General features: G+C 37.0%; 1 protein-coding gene across 1 annotated transcript in view; it reads left to right on the top strand.

Annotated features, from left to right (window-relative positions):
• Positions 1-22,382, top strand: part of LOC128053856 (multidrug resistance-associated protein 1-like) — a 95,770-nt gene extending 73,388 nt beyond the window's left edge. Inside the window, exons 19-28 of the mRNA XM_052646323.1 lie at positions 3,644-3,798; positions 5,143-5,298; positions 8,689-8,888; positions 10,171-10,297; positions 13,788-13,889; positions 16,362-16,505; positions 18,822-18,980; positions 20,481-20,647; positions 21,690-21,884; positions 22,226-22,382. Of these exons, the coding sequence (XP_052502283.1) occupies positions 3,644-3,798; positions 5,143-5,298; positions 8,689-8,888; positions 10,171-10,297; positions 13,788-13,889; positions 16,362-16,505; positions 18,822-18,980; positions 20,481-20,647; positions 21,690-21,884; positions 22,226-22,382 (1,562 nt within the window). The remainder of the gene's footprint in view (positions 1-3,643; positions 3,799-5,142; positions 5,299-8,688; positions 8,889-10,170; positions 10,298-13,787; positions 13,890-16,361; positions 16,506-18,821; positions 18,981-20,480; positions 20,648-21,689; positions 21,885-22,225) is intronic.
• Positions 22,383-25,182: the final 2,800 nt, after the last annotated feature.

Genomic DNA, 25,182 nt, shown 5'->3' with positions numbered 1-25,182 from the left:
AAAAATTTAAAGTTTTGACTTATTATGTTATAAATTTTAAATGTATTTCATAAGAAATGAAACTCTATATAATTTCTGATTTTATTAGTGATCCACAGCTGCATCCTCTGGAACCTGATCCAATCAAAAGCAGGGTGTATTCACTGATATCATAAAAGCTTACATTAATTTCTGAGCTTTAAAGCATAAATAGCACTTTCACGTGTTAATACCAGAGGACTGCTATGAATAATATAGAAGGCTAACATTCAAACAAAACTAGAGTACTGAAGCAGAAAATACTGCATCTATATTTTATAACAATAGTAATGATCTTACCTTATCTTCTGAAAAAGAAATAGCCCTAAACATTTTATTTCTGGTTCTCAGCTATGTGCTGCCTCTCTGGAACACTCTGGACATCCCTAATCTATTGTGTTTTATGCCCCCTTGTTAGGAACTTCCTTTTCCAACCCAATGTGTAAAATATAGACACCTTATTTTCAACGTGTAGTATTTAAGGAGTACACTGCTACTCCCTGTTTGAGATGAATGAGTGGGTCATTTACTTTACTTACCTCACAAAATTCCACTGAAATGACAGTGAACAAATCCAAAAGTAAAGGGTTCAGGGAATTTCTACATAAGCGATTATACTGATAATCAAGGGTAGAAGAACCTGTAACCAGGAACAAATACTAGATGAAGCTGTAAAAGCAAAGTGGTTCAGGCCATCCACTGGAGAAAGACAAGTACAGGGAGTAAGATTAAGTAGCATGGAAATAATCAAAGTGGTTCACTAGAGCTTTGTTCTGGCCTGTCAGCCTCTCCTACAAGCTCAGCCCCACCCCCAGCACTATCTATGTATTATTATATACCAACTGGCACAGCAGTAGTACAGTGAAAACTAGGAGCTGATGCTTAAAAAGAAAATGAAGGTTACTTGTGTGTGTGGCATATGTTAAGGATGGCCTCCTTATGTGGCTTTTGAAGAAGTTCCAGCCTGCATGTCTGCTGCTGCTGCTGCTGCTAAGTTGCTTCAGTCGTGACCGACTGTGTGTGACCCCATAGATGGCAGCCCACCAGGCTCCCCATCCCTGGGATTCTCCAGGCAAGAACACGAGTGGGTTGCCATTTCCTTCTCCAATGCATGCAAGTTAAAAGTGAAAGTGAAGTCGCTCAGTCATGCCTGACTCTTAGCGACCCCATGGACTGCAGCCCACCAGGCTCCTCTGCCCAAGGGATTTTCCAGGCAAGAGTACTGGAGTGGGGTGCCATTGCCTTCTCCAAGCCTGCATGTCTAAATCACGATATAAGACTTGCAGTGTCACACCCGCTTATGTGGAACTTCCATTCAGAGGAGAGAAATGTTGGGGGAAATTAATGTATACATTGGCCGAAGAAAGGCATGCCAAGTACCTCTTGATTAACCATCTCTTTATCTCTCATGTTTAAACTGGTCATGATGGATGGTCATGCATTTTAATCCAGTGAACAGTATAAATAAGAGCTAACAAATAGAACAGTGGAACCAGGAAGTAAAATGCTCATACTCAGTATATAAGAGAAGCTTAAAATATCTAATTAGTATCTTTAGATATTCAAATGGCAGAAGAAAAGCAAGTGCAGAATATGCTGAAATAAGGTCAGTCTAAGAGCAAGAAAGTTCTTAAAAAATTTAAAGAATTTGAAGAGATTGTACAAGTGTGAGAAGATAAATTGGAGGAGATAGTCCCAGATGTACCACATCAGAAACAGATGGCAAATGATAAATAAGGAAAAATTAAAGTAACAATCCAGGATGTTCAACATCCCTATAGTAAGACTTTAGGTAAATGCAGATAGAAATTATCAAATATATAATATTTAACGACGTTTTCTGTAATTAAAGAAAACTGAAGCCTGTCCCCACAAATGTTCCAGTTCAGAGCAGAAATACAGGGGATTCCAAGATAGTATTTATGTTGCAAGAGGAGGGGGCAAAAGAGGATAAAAGAAATAATAGAATATCTGATAAGTTTGAATATATTCAAAAGAATTTTGCTGACTATTGAATTGTTTGGTAATAGATGATTTCTTGTTGCCTAGAAAAATAGTGGTATAAGCATTGTAAATGTAGTGAACTTCATGAATACCATGTTTAGTAGTAATGTAAACACTGAATATTTGAGGGAAAAAAGGCCAACAACCTATTTTTAGAAGGGCTAGAAGAAAGTATGGGGGATTGAGGTAGGAATATAATAAGAAATAGTTAAGAGTAAGAAATTATTAAACAGTCACGTGTGATATTATTTAAAATATAATAGAAGTAGCTAAAATAATTTGAAATAGTCAGGGTCAACTATTTTTGTTTTGCTTTGTTTTACACATTATACCTACAAGAATCATGTTGCCAACACACTTTTATCAGCAATTTTATATAGTAGAGATCAACAAAGTAATTGTGTATCCCAGAAGACTCAAAAGCAAATGTCTCAGATAACATGAAAGTTTATTGATGTCTCAAATGGAGAAGTCCAGGCACAAGTCTTTAAACTCATTTGATCCAGGCGGCTCAAACTAAGTATCCACTACTCTTTATTTATCAGTTCTACTCATTTTCCTCATTGGCTTAATCCTTAAGCTTCACATGGTGATGGAAATGTTATCTTTCAAAGAATCTCCCTTCATAGAAACCCAGGAAATTACTCTCCTTGAAACAACCGAGTTATATATCCATCTTTGAATCAATCATTATAACCAAACATCTCTTCTTCCAACCTTACATGTTCCCCAAGTTGGCGATTCTTTGTCCTTTCATTTCTTCTTGCACACCTGGATAGCTCTTTTCTGAGCTTGCCTCTTTCTTGTTATATTCAGTATTTTGTCAAACACAGCTTGCAATTGTCAATAGATTCTGTTAACTGTTTTTTAACCTCTTCCACTAAAGTTACATGTTGATTATATTTTCTGACTTTTTAGTTCATCAAGAACAACCCTTCCACCAACCACACCTCCGTGGCTTGACAGGCCAAAAACATTTATTCCTCACTCACACCACTTGTGCATTGTGGATTGCGAGGGGGATTTTTCTGATTCTAGAGCCCATGTTGAAAAACCAACCCAACTATGTTTTTTTTTTAAAACTTTGGCAGGCACCGTGCAAAGGGAATAGGAGCTTTAGCAGATCCGGCACCAACAATTAAATGCTCCAATCTGGAAGTGTCATGTGTTGTTTTTCCCTCAATGTATTGTACAGAACTATCTCTTTGTTCTCTCCAATCACAAAGGGGTCAAAAAGTACAATTCTACCATGGACCTAGAAATTAGGAGAACTGAAACTGTTCACCTAGTAGCACCAGTGACTACCATTGTCCCTCAGGACATTATAAAATTAATAGGTTGCTAACATTCTATCCACCTGGTTGATCTCTTATCTTCAGAGCATTTCTCTAGAAGCTATGCTCAAAAATAAGAGAGCCCTGCTCTGATACCCCATCAGAGCATCTGTATTTATTTTCAGTGTGCCATGTACGTTTATACTTAGTTTGGTCCAGAGTTACACATTCTGAAGTTTGATACTTGAGTTTTCCACTAAAAATAAATTCTATTATATGCAATTTCTTGAGTGTTAAAATGTGAAGTTTAGGCTGTTAACATGTCCCTGATAGCAGTTTGTGTTTAGGTCTCTTTGTGTGCTCTGGAGCTTACGTAGTCACCAGGGGATCCTTGGCTGCCTCTCGAGTTCTGCATGCTCAGCTTTTGGACAATGTGCTGCATCTCCCACTCCAGTTTTTTGAAACCAATCCCATAGGCCAGGTCATCAATAGGTTCACCAAGGTAAGGAAACCCTATCTTATTAGATAGCATATGTAAATAAATGATGATTTATAATCTCATTTGTGAAAAGTCTCATTCTCAAAAAATGAGATTATGTTCAGTGTAGATTTCATTGTTTCATTTCTAATTCTTGGGACATTCATAATTGATGTATAACAGAGTCGCATCTAATACACATAATTAAAACTCTTAAAAAATTGTTGAAAGAATCCAAGAAGTGCATGTGCCCTGGTGTCTAGAGCTCTAATTCTTACACACATATAGTTTGAGAATCAGTGGTTCAGACAGAGAAGGGGAAGAATATGTAAGTCTATATTGAGATATCTGGATTTTAAGCATTGTACCTTTTAAAAAATATCTTTCTTTCTTTCTTTATGTGGCTGCATTGGGTCTAAGTTGCATTGTGTAAGATTTTTCATTGCAGCCCACAGACTCTCTAGTTGTGGCAAGTGGGCTCCCTAGTTACGGCACACAGGCTTATTTGCTCCATGGCACGTGGGATCTTAGTTCCCTGACCAGGGATTGAACCCACATCCCCTGCATTGCAAAATGAATTCTTAAGCACTGGACCACCATGAAAGTCCCTAAACATGCTTAGAGACTTAAAAAAAAAAGTTTTAAAAAACCTTTTAAAAAAACTATCGACTCACTAGTAATGAATGAGGAATGGTTGGAGGTTCCCAGAATGTCTCTGCTTACCCATTGTGTTTACAGCTAAGTACTTTTAATTGTATTGGCCAGTAAAATATGCAAACCACATCGGTAATTTAAAATTTTCTAGTAGCAACAATAGGAAATTAAAAAGAAACAGTTGACATTATTATTTCTAATAATGTATCTTAATGTGTAGAGTAGCTGACAGAATATCTGAATATCTGAAACATTAAAGTGTAATAAATGTAAAAATATTAATTGCATACCTGATTTTTTATTCTTACCAAATCTTTAGAATCTGATTTGTGTTGTAGACTTAGGTTATATCTCAATTTGCAGTAGCCACATTTCAAGTACTCAATAGCCATATATTTGCTAGTGGCTCCTGTATTAGACTGTGCATAGCCATAACCTTAAATTATGGCAGCCGTATAAATCAAGTGTCATGTAGTTGTGACTGGGAAATGCAGATTGCTTGATCATAGACATCTTGGGACTGTAAAACCCTCTTAATTGTTATAACTGAAAAATATGTAGGGGTGAGTTGAGGAGGGCAAAAATCACTTAAGATTCAGATTGTCACTTCTGGGTAAATGTTTTTATTTTTACACTGAATGATATATGTCTTCCTCCCCTCATTTTAAACCATGAAGAGTTAAAAATAAAGTGATCTCATGTCAAATTTTTCAGGACATGTTTATAATTGATATGCGTTTCCATTACTATCTACGGACCTGGGTGAATTGTACACTGGATGTTATTGGAACAGTTTTGGTCATTGTGGGAGCTTTACCACTCTTCATTCTGGGGGTTATTCCCTTAGTTTTCCTCTATTTCACTATACAGGTAAGTTCATGAATGTTTATGTTTTAATAACTTCCAAGTTCACAGTCAAATACTAGTTGGGCTTCCCTAATGGCTCAGATGGTTAGGAGTCTGAGGAAGAAGGGAAAGGAAGAGGATGGTAGGAAGTCTTGGACTGCAGGACAGTTTCATAAGAGGTTTGGTTGAATGAATAGAAAGTCCACAACCAATACTGCCCATTGATACTCCCATGTGACCTCTGAATGAGTCTGTTTTAAAACCCCTTCCCTGCTGAGTCATTTCCTGGGAGCCACCTGAGGGGAAAATGGCCTCCATTCTAAAATAGGAGTGGATTTGGAAAGACAGCAGCCACGCTGTCAGGCAGCAATGTGCCCTGCAACAAGAGAACCGAGTTGTGCGTTTTGATGGCCACCACAAAAACTAGGTGTTATTTACATTTTAGCAGAAAGTCAAGTCAGGCAGCAATGTGCCCTGCAACAAGAGAACCGAGTTGTGCGTTTTGATGGCCACCACAAAAACTAGGTGTTATTTACATTTTAGCAGAAAGTCAATTTGCCTGAAGATTCAAGAGAGAAACAAATATTCCCTTTTGCCCTGTTACCCTGCTATCAAGAAACTATTGCTAGAAGTATTAAACACATCTCTAATGATAGGTGTACAACTTTATATTCTAATTAAAATGTAGTCAGCCAATTTGAATTTCAAGATAATGTCACTGGGAGGCTATAGTGTAAAAACAAAATTTAACACTTGTTTAAATTAAATTTAATAGTGTTTTGAGGCTCTTTATATGAAAGGATGCCATTCTTGTAGTTTAGTGTTTTCTCAAAATCCAAATTTTAAAATTCTTATTGGAGTTCAATTTGTCCAAACCAAGCTGTTAATCATTTGCTCATTTCTACATGTCTACTATCATTATTGTTCCTATTTCTTATGATGCCCCTCTTCTCTCTGCCACTGGATCTTACTCACCCTTTATGCATAGGTTATATTCTACTTTCTGTGTGAAGCATTCTCTACCAAAACAGTGCAAAGATATGACTTACGAAGGTATTATGGATTTATTATACTATATTATTACAGAATATTATTGTATTATGCTATATTATTTTGTGGGTTGTTTTGTTGTTGTTTTATTTTTTAGTGGGCCTAAAATTGTCTGCTCAATAAGATTGTAAGTTCTCTGGGGCAGACACTATGTCTTATAGTTTAAAAATAACCAAAAAAATTGATGAATGACATTGAGAATCAATTGTATCTGCTTAAAAAACCAAAAACAACAAAGCATATCACAAGTGAAAATTTTGTGCTTGGTGCACTCTAATAGGGTGACTAGGAATGGAAAAGAGTCTAGAAACCATGTTTTGTGAAGGGGAACTTAATAGGTTGAGCCCAGAAGGTAGAGTCAGGAGCCTCAAATTCTAGTCGCTTTCTTGACTCCTGTGCTTGGTACATCACTTCCCTTTCCAACCTACATTTCTTTCACCTGTAAGATAAGAAGTTTGCTTTAGATCAGTGCTACTCAAAGTGTGGTCCCTGGACCCATGGACCTATTGAATCAGAATCTCCAATTGTACCTCTTCTTTTAAAAATATCATATTTTGCAAGCAAATATGTATAATTTTTATTTATCATACCCTAATAGAGCTGGGGTGGAGGGATGAAAAATCTCTCAGGTTGGGGCCCAGAAATCTGTGTTTTTATAATCCTTTGGTAATTTTTGCTGAAATATGAGAAGCATTGATCTATGAGAAGCATTAATCTAGATCAAGGGGCTTCCCTTGTAGCTCAGTTGGTCAAGAATCTGCCTGCAGTGCAGGAGACCCGGGTTTGATGCCTGGGTTGGGAAGATCCCCTGGAGAAGGAACTCCAGTATCCTTGCCTGGAAAATCTCATGGACAGAGGGGCCTAGAGGCCTGCAGTCCATGGGGTCGCAGAGAGTCAGGCACGACTGAGCTACTAACACAACAATCTAGATCAAAGGTTCTTAAGCTCAGAGCTCTCTATAATTTTATGGAGAGACTCCAGGGCTTCAACAATTCATTGAACTGTTATGAAACTCTTTTTGGGACAATCTCTTGAGTCCCCTGGTGGGCTCAGAATGCCATCATCCTTTGTATTCTCCAGAGCACTTAGCATAGAGCAGAGCTTGTAAACGCCCAGATGATAGACCACATGTGGCTTCAGATGTGTTTTCACTTAGCTAGCTCAATGTTTCTTACTAAAATGAAGACATTTTTAAAATCAGGAATTTTACATAAAAGATTTTTCTGAAAAAAAAATTGTAAGATGTGGCAACTCTTTATTTTCATTTCCAGTTTATAGCAACTATTTGGGGCTGATGAATGATGATGGTCCAGTTAACTTAGGCTTACTCCTTCTAGCTTTCCACAGTCCACTCATCTCAACTATCCAGAGGGGAAGCACCAATTATAAGTGTGGGCATATAGAAATTTTTTAGTGGAAAAATTTTCCATAATTATAGTTAGGTATAGGTGGCTCAGATGGTAAAGAATTTGCCTACAATGCAAGAGACCTGGGTTTGATCCCTGGGTCAGGAAGATCTCCTAGAGGAGGAAATGGCAACCTTCCCCATTGTTGTTGCCTGGAAAACTCCATGGACAGAGGAGCCTGGTGGGCTACAGTCCATGGGATTACAAAGAGCTGGACATGACTGAATGACTGAACACATTCACTATCACAAAAATATTATTGCTTGTGCACTCGGTAGGCTTCCTTCATTTAATGGGTTAACCACCTGGCCGCAATTTCAACTATTTAACAGAGCTTTTTCCACAGTAGGTGCTCAGTAATGGTTGTTTGAGAGCATTACCAAGGTGAAATTTTGCCCAATTATGTTTGAGTTGTGCTATCCGGAATTTGGGCTTTTTACTGTTACTAACAGGTTCACTTTCACTGTTACAAAGGTACATTCCTTTCCTGGGGCTCCTATAACAAACTTGGTCGCTTAAAACAACAGAAATTTTATTCTTTCACAGTTCTAGAGGCCACAAGTCCAAAATCCAGGAGTAGGCCTCTGTTGCATGCTTCTGTCCTAGCTTCTGGTGACTGTCAGTGACCCCTGGCATTTTCCTTGGCTCCCAGGTACATCACTCCAATCTTGTCCTCCATGGGTTTCTCCCTATGTCTGTGTCTTCTCCTTTTCTATTTTTTATAACACTCAGACTGGCTTTCAGGCCAACCCTAAGGATCTCATCTCAAGATATTAATGACATCTGCTAATATCCTCTTTCCAAATAAGGTCATATTCACAGGCAATGGAGGTTAGAACTTGAGTTTAACTTCTGGGGGCTGTTCATTAGCCCACTACACACGTATCTTGGCATTTTCAAACTGCTGAAGAAATTTTGGCTACATCTGCGAGACCCCCTCTTTCTGTTTTCCTGTTAGAGATACTACATGGCGAGTTCTCGGCAGATTCGACGCCTGGCAGGAGCATCTCACTCTCCAGTCATTTCCCATTTCTGTGAGACTCTGCTGGGGGTGTCCACTATCAGGGCGTTTGGACATGAACAGAGGTTCATCCAGCAAAACAAAGAGGTGGTGAATGAGAACTTGGTCTGTTTCTACAACAATGTGATTTCAAACAGGTAAGTCATATCCACATACCTAATTCAGGACTAGCCCCTTCTTGGATGTTTTGTTTATTGACATCTAAATAGAGTATTTTTAGTAACATTTCATCAAAAATATTAAAACCTTAAATATTTCTAGTATTTAATACACATTTAAGTTAAAGTACATCTATTTATATCCATATGAATAGTCCATGCTACTTACGTAAATATAAGTTCCTACATATTTTGAAAGTTACACAGGATGCTATTAGAATTACTAAAGATATGACTCTATGTTGTATTTACATATGTGAACATACATTTTATTTGCATAAAATCATTTATAATATTTTGAATTTAATGCTATACATTTCACCCAGTGTGGGGGAACGTTAAATAGTACTTAGGCACATTTTAACTTTTAGAGATTAATTTTATTGTATAAAATGTGCATGTAATCAGAAAGGTAAGTGATTTTCCAATGAGATTTTAAAATAAATGCATCATTTCAGATGGTGTTCTTTCCTTTTTCTTTTTAATTTTGACTAAGTTTACTCCTTGGAAGGAAAGTTATGACCAACCTGGACAGCATATTAAAAAGTAGAGACATTACTTTGCCAACAAAAGTCCATCTAGTCAAGGCTATGGTTTTTCCAGTGGTCATGTATGGATGTGAGAGTTGGATTGTAAAGAAAGCTGAGCGCTGAAGAATTGATGCTTTTGAACTGTGGTGTGGAAAAGACTCTTGAGAGTCCCTTAGACTGCAAAGAGATCCAACCAGTCCATCCTAAGGGAGATCAGTCTTGGGTGTTCATTGGAGGGACTGATGTTGAAGCTGAAAATCCAATACTTTGGCCACCTGATGCAAAGAGCTGACTCATTTGGAAAGACCCTGATGCCAGGAAAGATTGAGGGCAGGAGGAGAAGTGGACAACAGAGGATGAGATGGCTGGATGGCATCACTGACTCAATGGACATGGGTTTGGGTGGACTCCGGGAGTTGGTGATGGACAGGGAGGCCTGGCACGCTGTGGTTCATGGGGTTGCAAACAGTCGGACATGATTGAGCGCCTGAACTGAACTGAACTGAACTGAAGTTTAAAAGCAAAGTTCTGCAAAAGTAAAGCATATTTTTATGAAAATAAATTCTTTATTGTCATTGCAACCATTCTATGTTTGATTGAGTTCTAACTAAGTGAGAAAAAAAGTAGAAAGCAGCTATTGATGTTTATGTCTTCATTTCCCAGAGGAGAGTTCATATTGAGTGCACCAAAGCTTTTGCATCTCATTTCAGGAATATTTTCCATTATTTCAGGTGGCTGTCTGTTAGACTTGAATTTCTTGGCAGCTTAATGGTGTTCTTCACTGCAGTGCTTACTGTGCTGGCTGGCAATTCTATAGATTCAGCAATAGTTGGTTTGTCTATATCCTATGCCCTAAATGTAAGTAATAATGATTGTGTGGTATATGACATGTTTATAATACAATTAATTAAGCTTTCTTCTTTTCCTGTCTGAATAAGAGATGGTAGTAACTAAGTAATGAGAGACAAATCTGGATTGCTCTGGAGGCGCATTTCTTTTTCTCTTTTGCTGCTAGCAAAATAGCTGGCTCAGCAGTTCTAAGGCAGTTCACAGAAAGAAAGCTGATCCCCAAGGCTCAGTGCTAGAGGACCAGGATCCTAGTGTTGCATCATTACCGAGACATTTCATTCTCTCCTATCCTTATAGATTGTAAAGTGTAACAAGGGTAGGGGGCTTCCCAGGTGGTGCTAGTAAAAAGATACCGCCTGCCAATGCAGGGTAGACGTTAGAGATACAGGTTCAATCCATGGGTCAGGAAGATCCCCTGGTGGCATGACAACCCACTCCCGTATTCTTGCCTGGAGAATTTCATGGAGACAGGAGCCTGGAGGGCTACAGTTCGTAGGGTCACAAAGAGTGACAAGACCGAAGCAACTTAGCACGCATGCCATGCACACAACAAGGGTAGGGACTTTCTCTACCATGTCCTGTCCATCTATTATGTTGGGGCAAAGGTAATTGTGGTCTCAGACCATGAATTTTAAATCTTTGTAACTAGGCTCTAACACATCTTTATTCATCAAAATAGGAACCTTTAAAATCAATGCATTTTTGCCAATGAGAAATAAGTTTATTCCTGATGCATAAAACTCCATGCTTCAGGATTTGATGCCCTCTTGGAGTGCATTTGCTGCCTCCTGCTGGTTGTGGAAGCATTTTCCCAGCAAAAAGTTTTGGAGATGCTTGAAGAAGGGGTAGTCAATAGGCGAAAGGTCAGGTGAATAAAGTAGATGAGGCAAAACTTCATAGCCCAATTAGTTCAGCTTTTGAAGCATTGGCTGTGTGACATGTAGTAGGGCACTGTCATGGGGAATCGAGCCTTTTCTGTTGATCAGTCCTGGCTGCAGCATGCAGTTTTTGGTGCATCTCATTGATTTACTGAGCATGTTTCTCAGATGTAGTGGTTCTGCCAGGATTCAGAAAGCTGTAGTGAATCAGACTGGCAGCAGACCACCAGACAGTGATCGTGACCTTCTTCTGATGCAAGTTTGGCTTTGGGAAGTGCTCTGGAGTTTCTTCTTGGTCCAACCACTGAGCTGGTCATCACTGATTGTGTATAAAATCCACTTTTCATCACACATCACAATCTGATGAAGAAATGGTTTGTTGTTGTTGCAAAGAATAAGAGAAGGTGACACTTCCAAATGACAGTTTTTTTGATTTCTTGTCAGCTCATGAAAGTGAAAGTCACTCAGTCGTGTCCAGCTCTTTGAGACCCCACGGGCTATAGCCTGCCAGGCTCCTCTGTCCATGGGGTTCTCCAGGCAAGAATACTGGAAGAGTTGCCATTCCCTTCTCCAGGGGTTCTTCCCAACCCAGGGATCAAACCCAGGTCTCCTGCACTGCAGGTGAATTCTTTACCATCTGAGCTACCAGGGAAGCTCATAAGGCACCCACTTACTGAACATTTTTACCTTTCCAATTTGTTCAAATGCCGAATGGCTGTAGAATGGTTGATGTTGAGTTTTTGGGCAACTGTTCATGTAGTTGTAAGAGGATCAGCTTTGATGATCCTCTCAATTAGATCTTGTCAACTTCCCATAGCCAGTCACTATGCCCTCATCTTCAAGGCTCTTGTCTCCTTTGCAAAACTTCTTGAATCACCACTGCAGTGTATGTTTATTAGCAGTTCCTGGGCCAAATGCGTCGTTGATGTTTCGAGTTGTATCTGCTGCTTTACAACCCAATTTGAACTCGAATAATAACATTGCTCAAATTTGCTCTTTTTCTAACATCATTTCCATAGTCTAAAATAAATATAAAATAAGCAGCAAATAATAAGTCATTAGCAAAGACACAAAGCAAGAAATGTACATTAAAATGATGTATAATGTAACCACATTTAAGAATGAATTCCAACATCAAATGGCTAATTTCTTTTTTTTTTTAAGATTTTTTTATTTTATTTTTTTTATATTATGCAATTTATTATCAACTTTAATTTTTTTTTAATTTTAAAATCTTTAATTCTTACAAATGGCTAATTTCAACAGTGCAAAAACTGCAATTACTTTTGCACTAACTTGATAGTTTATCCAACCTAAGCAGAAATAATGCAAGTTCTGGGAAGAATATATCCTCTGCTTCCTCTCTGCTTTTACTTTTTTCCCTAATAAGCTCTGTGTATATTATACTGCAAAGTGCTAGTGGTATGACTGTGTTCAGGTCCCCTTTGTAAAACAGAAAATGTCTTATACTGCTTTATATATATATATATATACACATATTATTTATAAGGTGAGTGTAGATAATTTGCATACATGCTCTTAATCACTTATCTAAAATCTTCAAGGTCAGTTGCATTTCAGAATTAAGAATTTAGGCTTCTAGAAAAGAAATATAACATATATACATATATATACATATATATGTATACATACACATATACATATATACATATATATAGCATATATATATATGCTTCCCAGGTGTGGCACTAGTAGTGAAGCGCCTGCTTGCCAATGCAGGAGACGTAAGAAACATGGGTTTGATCCATGGATTGGGAAGATCCCCTGCAGGAGGGCATGACAATCCACTCCAGGATTCTTGCCTGGAGAATCTCGTGGATAAAGGAACCTGGCGGGCTACATTCCATACAGTTGCAAAGAGTTGGACATGCCTGAAGAAACTTGGCATGCACACATGCATATACATAGTATGTGGAGTGCCTGGGCAGAACTCTGTAGTCAAACTATTTGTTCTGCAGTGAAACATGTGAATGTGTAGCCTGAGTGAATTAAATCAACACCTTAAAGAGGCCCACATTAGTTCAAGTCAGGTTGGCCATCAAATCTTTTAACAACAAACTCAAGAAAAATTTGAATTGTGAGGGCTTTTTGACTTTCAGAAGTACATTTGAGGTTATAACCTTGGAGAACTTGTATTTTGAAGAAAGGTGAGTGTGAAGAATGTAAAATTTGGGGGGGAAAAAGGGAGACAGTTGTAGTCAGAAAATTAGAAGAATCCTTCTAGTGGAAAATGGTAAAGTGTGGCAAAGGTAACATTGTGCACAAATTTTTTCCCCCGCTTAGGATGTACATTTCTTAGGGCCTATCCCATCAGTCTTGGTACTCATCTTTCCTTACACCAAGTATGGGCCCCTTTAATATATAGTAACCAGTCTATCTTCTGCCAAATAACCATTATTTATGGCATTAATGAATTGAACAAACCTAAAACAGCACATATGTGTGTCTGTAGATAAAAATGCTTACTTTGAATTAAGTTGTTAAATAATTCAAAGGGATAAAACATACTAAAACTCTGGGGAAAATGCTTTGTAAAGTATTATTAATGTTGTGTAAAAGACGGCTACTTATTCATTAAGCTCTTGGTTTTTCACTCCCAGATTACTCGAACCCTGAATTTTTGGGTAAGAAAAGCATGTGAAATTGAAGCCAATGCAGTTTCCATTGAAAGAGTTTGTGAATATGAAGATATGGATAAAGAGGTAAGCACTCATGAATAACCAATAAACAGATACAGAATTTAAGATATTGCAGTGCACCTTGAACAGACATTCTGAAAATCAATTCTGAACAAAATCTGTATTTGTTATAAAAATGAAACATGATCACCTGTTTTTAAGAGGCACAGTGATTTGTCCCCTACCAATGTAGAGTAAAATATGCGACCTCTGATTACAACTTTGTAAAGATTTTACCTTGAGAAGTGTCTTAATATAGTCATCTCTTAATTATTTAGAGTCTGATTGTATAATTTAAAAATTAAGTATGCCTTTATTGTTTATACCTTCTGTTTCATTTACTCATCATTAGCATCTCTGTGGACGGGAAGGAAGAAGAGGATAAATCAGTCTGCTTTTTTCCCTTTAATTAAGTATAATTTGAGGGACAGAAGAATTAGACTATCGACAGAGTATAATGGTTGCATTATCTGCATATTTTGTTAATTTCAGTTACTCTGTCTCCCAGTTCCATGAATTAACAGGGCAGATGATAAAGGTTATATGTTGAATTTCTATATCTTCTTCAATCTGACTATAAAGACATCTAAATCTTCATGAAAAATTCCTCCTTTGCTCATAACTCAAGAAGGTGTATTCCTCCTCCAAATAAAAACCTGCAGATTTCCAGTTGTATTTTTGGTAACATCTCTTCATGTCTTTTCTCAGACCTTGTTCCATTAACCATCTTCTCTAAGTCCTAACTTCAGCACCCTAACCCCTTTGCTCCTTTCAGCCTACAAATATGGTAAAATATTTTCTGCATACTCCAACTCCTACCTAAATGTTGATTCTTCCTCCAGATTCTTCCCTGAGTCTTACCTTCATTTTTCACAAAAATTTCTTGAAAGATTAGTCTACCTTCACAATCATAATTATCAATATTTAGTTTGTTCAGCCTACTGCTATATAAGGACTATATTAAAATTTTATCATTCTCAGGACTTCCCTAGTAGTCCAGTGGTTAAGATTCCACTTCACTTCCAATTCAGGGAATGTGGTTTTGATCCCTGGTCTGGAAACCCAAGATCCCACATGCCACATGGCATGGACAAAAGAAAGGAAAAAGAAGTTGTTTTCTGTATTTTCTAAACCTTTTGCTATTAATATATATTTTTTATTTTGCAAAAAAAAAAAGACAATAAAATGTGTGTGTGTGCACACACATTTTTAAAAATTACCCTTGTATAATTTGATGCCTTGTAAGGTAAGAGATACCATTACAAAAACTGTTGATATGGAAAAAAGTAAATACGTCCAAATAACCATATTTACTCAATAGCCCCATTTCTCTGCTCCTCTTTACAGCAAAGTTCTTGGGAATAGTTCCTGTACTTGCTCTGTCTAACTCCTTTTCTCATTCTTTGTTGGAACCTCTTCACACAGGCTTTAACTCCCACCTCTTCACTGCGCCTGCCCTGGTCAACGTCACCAGCGGCAGCCTCTCAGTCTTCACTTTACCTAGACTATCTTTTGATGCTTGTGATCACTTCCTTTCATGAAAACACTTCCCCTCACTGGCCGGACGCACTCTCCTGTGTATTCTACCTCCTGTTCTTCCTCCAGTGTCTCAGGTCCTCAGATTATATACCCAGCTTCTTTTACCTGGAAAGCCCTTCCTCTGATATCCAAATGGCTTGTTTCCCAATCAGGTCCAGTCAAGACTTTCTTAACCACCCTTCTTAAAATTACACCAACACTGCCTATTTCTTGACCTTCAAAACTTTATCATCAACTAACATTCTGCATGGGCCTCCCTGGTGGCCAGTGGTAAAGAATCCACCTGCCACTGCAGGAAACACGGGTTTGATCCCTGGGTCGGAAAGATCCACTGAAGGAGGAAACAGCAACCCACTCCAGTATTCTTGCTGGGATAATCCCATGGACAGAGGAGCTTGGTGACCCACAGTCCATGAGGTCACAAAAGAGTTGAATACGACTTAGCAACTGAGCAACAACAGCAAGAGTATTCTGCATAAACTGTAAGATTCTTTCTGTCTCTCATCACCAGCAAGTACTCTCCTGAAGGGAGAGTTTATGTTTATTATTTATTGTGTTTTTCTCACTGCTAAATCTCCAACAACTAAAGCATTGACTGGTGTGGTAAACACTCAGTATGTGGGAAATAAATGACAAACTGTCCCCTGTCAGTTAAAATTTTAGGTTACTTTCATATCCTTTATTAAGTTATAGAAGACTTTTCTTGATAACTTAATAGAAGATGGAAGCCATTTTATGTGTGAAAATTGATTTATAAAATCTTCTTATAACTAGATGAGAAGTTTTATGTTGGTATTATTTAAAACTATTTTCAGAAAAATCGTAATATTTACAAATGTTGTCTTTCCTCATTTTTGTTTCATCACTTCTGTTTTTATGCCTGAGAACAATTTTTTTTTTTGGAGGGAAGGTATTTTTATTGTAACTGCAGTTTAAAAAGTATTTATTTGTTTTAAGGCACCCTGGATAACGTCTAAGAGGCCTCCATCACAATGGCCCAATAAAGGGGTAGTGGAGTTTGTTGATTATCGAGCTCGATACCGAGATGATCTTGGTTTAGCATTACAAGATATCACTTTCCAGACTCATGGAGAAGAGAAGGTACCATAAATATTTCATAAGTTTCACTTTACCTTTTATCTGAATATATTTATTCTCAAGGCCAAAATATACTGTGGTATTGAGTATAAGATGGTCATTTGTTCAAATTTCATTTAAAAATAGTAAAGACGTTGTTGGTATGTAAAGAATAAATTTTTCCTCTACAAATAAAAATATATATTTTAAATTGTTCATAATCTATTCTGAAACATGATTTTACTATGTTTACCTACATTGAGGTATAATTGACAAATGAAAATTGTGTATATTTAGAGTGTACAGTATACATGGGGTGTACAGCTTAATATGCATAAATTGTGAAATTATTATCATAATTTTAAGCGCTTATGATCTCTTAGCAAATTTCTGTGTTATTAACTATAGTCACCATGCTATGTCTTAGATATCTAGAATTTATGTGTCTTATAACTGAAAGTTTATACCCTTTGACCAATATCTTCCCATTTTCCCACTCAACCCCTGGTAAGCACTATCTACTGTCTGTGAATTTTACATTTTGAGATTCTACATGTAAGTGAGATTATAAAATACTTTCCTCCGTCTGGCTTCTTTTGCTTAGCTTAATGTCCTACAGGTTCACCCATGTTACCACAAATAGCAGGATTTTCTACATTTTTTATGGCAGAATTATATATATATATACTTTCTTTATCCATTCATCCATAGCACGTATTTAGGTTGTTTTGATATCTTCTTGGCTACTGTAGTATTGCAATGAACTTGAGAATGCATGTTTCTCTTCATCATACAAATTTCATTTCCTTTGGCTACACATCCAGTATTATTAGTATATTTTATTTTTACTTCCTCTAGTAAGTGAAGTGCAGCAATAAGACAGTAAGATAATAGTTACTATCCAGTAATACACAGGTGAGAATGTTTGTATAGTCAGTGACATTATGTTTTCCAAGACTATCAGTGAAATGGGGAAATTCTTGAGATGTAATTTAGTTAATAAGAACAATATACAAATCTTTTGACAATGTATCATTTTTGTGTTTTAAAAAAGCAAACAGATAGACATATTACTAATAGCAAAAAGAATGGTTACAAAATATAAACAGTGATTCTCTCCAGGTGTTGGGATTTAGATGATTTTCGCTTCTATATTTTTTGAAAGTGTTTTATGAAAACATATTATTTCCCTGATCAGATTGATATTTTACAAATAAATAAAGGTAAAAAAAAATTTTTTTAAGGAACAGCAGTATTCCACTTTCCCCTTTCCTAAGACTTGTTTCAGATAAACCCAAATTCTCCTTTTCTAACCCTCTAAACCAGGTCCACTGAGGCAGCCTCAAGGAAGAATTAATTTTTGGAAATAATTGTGGAATTTTAATTATTCCATTTCATTCAGTGTATTCCTGGTTGTCAGATGTAGTATGTCAGATTTAAGATCTTTAATTAGGGCAAACCAACCACCAAATGTTCTTTCCATCCACTGTTTCCATTAACACCAAGACACTAACCAACACCCAGAGGAGGTTGCTTTAGATCTCATGGCCAAAGGAACACTGCAATCACTGGATGCCTATGACAAGCTGATTATTTTTCTCCAAAAGTCCAAAATCCTCAGACATAATCTATGACCACCCTTAGTAGTTTTGATGCAATAGTTGTTTTGCAGGCATTCCTTTAGATTTTCTAGCCTATCTCAGCACAGGGTTCCCATCTCCTTTGTTTGCTTGTTTGTTTTGGAGGAAGAATGGAAGAGAAGCCTCGTTCAGAAAGTCTCATGGAATCAACCCCTTTATCAGTCTCTCCTTAAACCCCACATTTAATGGCTAGTTCAGGGATGGTTCAGGGATGATCTGCTCTGTCTGGGGCCGTTCTTGCTGGGTGATAACTAAACTATTCAAAACCAGAGGAAACACACAAATTAGCCCAAGCCTTTCTAGTGAGTAAAGTGAAAGTGTTAGTTGCTCAGGTGGGTGCGACTCTTGGCAACTCAATGGACTGTAGTCCACCAGGCTCCTCTGTCCATGGAATTCTCCAGGCAAGAATACTGAAAAGAGTTGTCATTTCCTTCTCCAGGGGATCTTCCCTATCCAGGGATCAAACCCAGGTCTTCCGCACTGCAGGCAGATTCTGTAGCTCTGAGCCACCATAGTAAGTGGTACCTAGATAAAGATGGATCCTTGAAAGTCATGTTAAGTCCTCCATGATAGTCAGGTTTACTCTAGTTGGCAGTTAGATCCCACTTACCAGACACATAATGTATTTTTTGGTCAGTACAAATGTCTCCTTCCCTTACACAAAGTGTGGTGTAAATTGTTTATGATTAATTCATTATAGGTTGGAATTGTAGGACGAACTGGAGCAGGCAAATCAACACTATCAAACTGCCTATTTCGAATTGTAGAAAGATCGGGAGGCAAAATTATAATTGATGGAATTGACATATCTACTATTGGGCTTCATGACCTTCGTGGCAAACTTAATATTATTCCACAGGTAAAGATGGTTTTGCTGCTAGTCTTTCTTAACTCCCTCTGGTAAACTTCTTTTTTGTTGTTGTTTTTTAAGAATATATTCCTTTCAAGCCTATACATTTGGATTTGAGAGCCAAACTATTTTAAATATATTGTGAAAAATAATTATGTAATTAAGTCCTATTAAATACTCTACCCTGATGCATTCTTCCTAAGTGCATTTATCTATTTGAAAAACTAGTACGTTGCTTTGCAAGTTTCCTTCATAATAGTAAATACAAATAAAATTTAAATGAAGAAATCATACTGAAACACACTGGTATTTCTTAGAAGAAAAAAGCAATTAGTAAGGCTTTTGCTTATTAGTTGGTACTTTGTTGAATTTTGACTTTTTTGACTTTTTGACTTGAGGTTTAGAAAAAAATTTTTTTTTAAATTAAAGGAACCATAATTCAGTTAGATCTTTTTTTCCAGCTCCTTTGATTTTTCCATCTGTGGCATCAAAGGAACTTGATCATTAACAAGTATGCAAATCGGCTCAATAATATGCTTCTACAGTCAAATATGACTCATTCAGTTGTGTTTGAAAGATTTGAGCTGAGAATTTATGAAGTATGTTTATATTTGCTTCTAAAAATGCTATCATCTCTTTGTCATATTGTTTAAACATATACTGGCATTCATGAATTAATTTTGGAACAAATTTAAGTAAAATCTGAAATTTTGGCAGGGAAAAAAATTGGTGGAGAAAAGGAACTGTCGTTCCTTTCTTATAAATCAAAACAGGTGTAGTAAAATGCAGTTTCACTAGACGTGTAAATGTATTAGAAAAAGCATGGGCTTGTTGTCTTTGAATTCTGCTTAAGCACTTACGTTCTGTGTGTCCTTGGACAGGAGCTTTTCGGAACCTCTAGTTCTCTATCTGTCTAACAAGAGTGTTTGCTTCCTTATTTCTGGGTTGGTGGGCTCATTGATAATATTATATACATACTATAGAGACGTTTATTCTATTCTTCTCTATATTATATATTATGTTGTTGTTTAGTTGCTAGCTCATGTCTGACTCTTTTGCAACCCCTTGGATTGTAGCCGACAAGGCTCCTCTGTCCCTGGGATTCTCCAGGTAAGAATACTGAAGTGGATTGCCATTTCCTTCTCCAATGGATCTTCCTTACCCAGGGATCAAACCCCCCCATCTCTTGCATTGGCAGCTGGATTCTTTTACCACTAAGCCACCTGGGAAGCCCATATTATATTATATCCCTGACTAAATGGTGTCTACTGTCATCATTATTATTGTGGTTGGAAAGCTGTTGTCAACATTGTGAACTAGAGAAAGAAGAAGAATCAGGAAGTTTATAATAATTTAATCAAACACAGCTTATTCTGACCTTCTGCTTTTGGTTTCAATATAAAATGAATTTGATAACTATTTAGTTTTTCATCATTTTGCTTTTTCCTTATTTAATGTACCCATGCCTCATGTGACAATAAGATTACCAGTGATTGTTCTATTCTCTAGGATCCTGTTTTATTTTCGGGAACCCTTCGAATGAACCTGGATCCCCTAGACAAGTATCCTGATCATGAGCTATGGGAGGTGCTGGAACTATGTCACTTAAAAGAGTTTGTGCAGTCCCTTCCCAAGAAGCTGCTGCATGAGATTTCAGAGGGTGGTGAAAACCTCAGGTAAGCTTAAAAGAACAGAGCTTGCCTGAGTTACTCATTCCGGGCTTTTTAGAAACAAGTTGGCCCCAGAGGGAAGTCACTCCTGAGCCACCATGGATTTTGTTGTTCAAAGCACATCATTCCTTCTAGAGAAGAGAGACAGGAATAAATAAAATGGTAGCCACCAGCTGGAAAACTGCTGGTGAAGGAAAATGGAGGGGAAGGAAAGCAACAATGCAGTGTGGAAAGTCATTAGTTAACTGACTCCTCTTTAGTAAAGACTCCTACCCTAATAGCTTCTTTCCTGAAAAAAATGTTTGAGCAAACTGGGAGATAGGAAGGACAGGGAAGCCTGGCATGTTCCAGTCTGTGGGGTTGCAAAGAGTCAGACACGACTGAAAGACTGAACAACGACAACAAAATGCTGCTTTTTCTTCATCACTGTCAGAAACCTAAGGAAAATCAATCAGACCCTCTCTGCACCTAAGAGACGCAGCCTGCATGACTCAGCTGCTTCTTTGCTTACTCCCTGCTCTCCCTCTCTCTGTTTCTGCCACCTTGGCCTCGTTGGTTTCTTACAGTTCCTTGAATATGCCAGGCCAGTTCCTGCCTGCCTCAGGAATTTTACATCTGCCAATCACTTTGCCAGGAGCAAGTTCCCGTTGGAAATCGGTAGGATTCACTTTCCATTTTTTTCAGGTCTTGAATCTAAAGGCATTGTCTCAGTGAGGATTTCTTTGGCATGCTCATCAAAAATCTCCACCCCATGCCCACATTTTACATCCTGCCTTTCTGTATATTCGAATTCTTCTTATGCCTTTTGCTCATTTATCTTGTATATTTTTTGTCTCCCCATGAAAACCCACAGACTTTTGTCTGTTTAATCCATTGTTCTGTTTGCAGAACTTGAACCAGAGGCTGGCATAATCACTCAGGGAATACTTCTTAAAGAATGAATGAATGTGGCTTAGGAAAAGAATAACAATGTCATCAGAATTTTAGAATAGGAAGTGTGTGACCATAAAATCCATTGTTGAGACCATTTTACTATTTTTTATAACAGTGTTGGACAACGACAGCTAGTCTGTCTTGCTCGTGCTTTGCTGAGAAAAACAAAAATTCTCATCTTGGATGAGGCAACAGCCTCCATCGATTTTGAGACTGATAACTTGGTGCAGACCACAATCAGGAAGGAGTTTTCTGATTGCACCATCCTGACGATTGCTCACAGACTGCATTCTATCATTGATTCAGACAGGTATGCTTTATTTGTTTTCAGAAGTAAAACAATTTCTATAGAGATAGCTATTGCACATCTGAAACACAGTAATTACTTGCCACTAATAATGGATTTTATCTGTGCTGAGAGATACAAAGTGTCCCCTAATAGTATGGAAGATACTTTCCAAAATAATTAGAGGAAAGCGTTAATGCTAAGAGAATATTAGAAAACTTGATATATTTCCTGAGTCAAATTGTACTTTTATTTCGTACTGATAGAACTTACCTAGTAATTTAAACTTTACAGTTGCAAGAACAAGAAAGGTGAACTGAAATACTGATTATAGGTTACCTGACTGGATTCTTTTCACATTGCAGGGTACTTGTTCTAGACTCTGGAAGAATTATAGAATTTGAAACACCACAGAATTTGATACACAAGAGAGGACTTTTCTTTGACATGCTAACAGAAGCCGGAATAACGGGAGACTCAGGGGCGAAAAATAAACAGTTATTTATGGATTATACCAAATAAAAAAATATTATTTGAAAAAATAAAGACAGGAGAGAAATGCCGAAAAGTAGGCCTAGGTTGGCACAAACAGAGATAAGCACCATAGTTCTAACCATCCTGAACTGTGTCCAACCTTCTTTCTTCCATTCTGCCCTCCTGAATATATGCCTTTTACTGATTTTCCAAAGTGCAAAATGCCACTTATCCTTTAAGTCTCTGACTTTGTTCAGGAGTTATCTTCTGCACAAAGTATCTCTTGGTTTCTCTCCTTGGTCCCCGGTCTTATCTAGATACCCTTTGATATGCTCTGACTAGCCCTATGTGCATACCTTTATCACGGCAAGGACCAAAATCTGTTTAAATTCTTTTAGTGCGCCTCCCCTTAAAGCTACTTGAAGGCAAGAGCCTAGTTTTATTATCTTTGTATGTTGGGTTGCTAGCATAGTGCTTTCAGATTGTTGATACTCAACAAACATTTGTAGAATAAATCATTAGGCACTTTAGAGTAATACTATATAGGCACCTATTTACATATGAACAAAGTTTTGAGTTACCGTACAGTATATAAAATTTTGGAGGAATCAGAAAAACTTTGAGTTATTCAGCTGCTTTTTTGAAAGAGAAAGTATATATTATTTATGGTGTGCTTTATTTAAAAATAATATTTTATAATATTTTTACCATTTGAGTAAAAAGCCAGTATTTTCTATGGAATGTCATTTTTTAATTGATTAAGCTCAGTGAGTTATATATCAGATGGTATGCATTCACAAGTAATTGTTAATTTGTGGTACTAATTATATTTTGAATGGCTTGTTCATTTGGTAGTTTTATGTAATAGAAGCAACATTATTTCTCTGAATTGCCCTTCAAATTTGAAGTTTCCAAACTTCAATTATATTTTCCTTTCAAGATTATTTTAATAAAATGTTTTACCCTGTTCAGACCCGTCAGTCATTTCTTCTATCCTCCTTTTCTCCTTAACAACTTTGCATAACCTTGCTTCATCCCCTACAGGTATTTCTGAAATGTTAACTTAAATTGTAAAACCCTACATTATCTAAAATTTCCTTGCTTAAAACATTAGCTACTGACAGTGTTGTCCTGTCTTGATATTCCTGTAGTACTTACCATTATGTTTTGTGTTCAGTAGGCATTGAATAAATATTTGTTGAAATCTCTTAAGAAAGGAATTGTATATTTCATTAACATCAGTTAAAGTTTATGTCTTAGCTTCTTTACATCTGTAATAAGTCAGTCAGAGACATTGCATAATTTAACAGTCTAATGGTATGTCAACAGTCACGTAGATATACTGTGGTATCTTCATACCATGGAATTCTACACAGCTATAAGAATGAACAATCACTACAGGCAATAACACCAATGAATCTCACATGCATAATGTGGAGTGAAAGAAGTAAAGCACAAAGAATACTCTTATATGATCCCATGATTCCATTGATATGAAAGTTTGTTTTTTAAAAAGGTAAAAGACAATTATACTCCTAGAAGTTGGGATACTGGTTACTCTTGGTTGCTGGTGTTAAGTCGCTCGGTCATGTCTGTCTCTTTGTGACCCTATGAACTGCAGCATACCAGGCTTCCCTATCCTTCACTGTCTCCCAGAGTTTGCTCAAATTCATGTCCATTGAGTCAAGGATGCCATCCAACCATCTCATCTTCTGTTTACCCCTTCTCCTCCAGCCCTCAATCATTCCCAGGATCAGAGTCTTTTCCAATGATGGGTAATGATAGGGTAAACAAGGTGGGTTTCTGGAAAATGGTCATGTACTGTTTCTTGATCTGGGTCTGAGTATTGGTTCAGTTTGTGAAAATCATCATGGTTTGTACAAATGTAGATAGATTTATATATTTATCTCATGTATGGGCTTTCCAGGTGGTGCTAGTGGTAAAGAACCTACCTGCCAATCCAGGAGACATCAGAGATGCAGCTTCAATCCCTGTATTGGGAAAGATCCTCTGGAGGGCATGGAAACTCCAGTATTCTTGCTGGAGAATCTCATGGACAGAAGAAGCTTTGGGGCTGCAGTCTATAGGATCGCAGAGTCGAAGGTGACTGAAGTGACATTAGTATATATGCATGCATGTATAATATAGTTTATATATTTATATATAATATATATTTATATAGTATATATTTATGTCATAAATATTTATATTTATATAATACAGTTAAAGAATAAAAAAGTAAAATTTTAAATGTTTTTTAAACAATTAATATTTCATTCTAATTTCTACTATGTCCATCAAGTTTGTTCAATGATTTATGTGGTCTTTGAAGCAAAATGCGAGAAATTTAAAAGACTGGATTATAGAGAAGTAGTAAATTTAAATTTTGCTCAGTCATGTCTCACTCTATGTGACCCCATGGACTATAGTGCACCAGGTTCCTCTGTCCACAGAATTCTCCAGGCATGAATCCTGGAGTGGGTAGCCATTGCCTATTCTAGGGGATCTTCTTGACCCAGGAATCAAGTCTGGATCTCCTGCATTGATTAAATGATTGATTTATTTCAAATTGTAACTTAAAAAATAGATTAAGAAAATAATTATTATTTTTGACATGCAGAAATATTCATCTTAGCTAACAGAAGGAAATTCTAAGCAGCATTAAGTTGAATTACTTTAGGATAAGAATATTTATCACTGAAAGCCCACTATATTCCAAGTGATGTACAAAGCACTAGAATAATTTATTACTTTTAATTCTCACTGAAGAACATAAGGAAGGTATTACTACCTACCCTTTTTTACCAAACATGATAAGATACCAAGAGGATCTTAGACAACAAATTGT

Source organism: Budorcas taxicolor, chromosome 1 (assembly GCF_023091745.1).
Source record: "Budorcas taxicolor isolate Tak-1 chromosome 1, Takin1.1, whole genome shotgun sequence".
Lineage (NCBI taxonomy): Eukaryota > Metazoa > Chordata > Mammalia > Artiodactyla > Bovidae > Budorcas > Budorcas taxicolor.
This window is presented reverse-complemented; position numbering and strand designations above follow the sequence as displayed.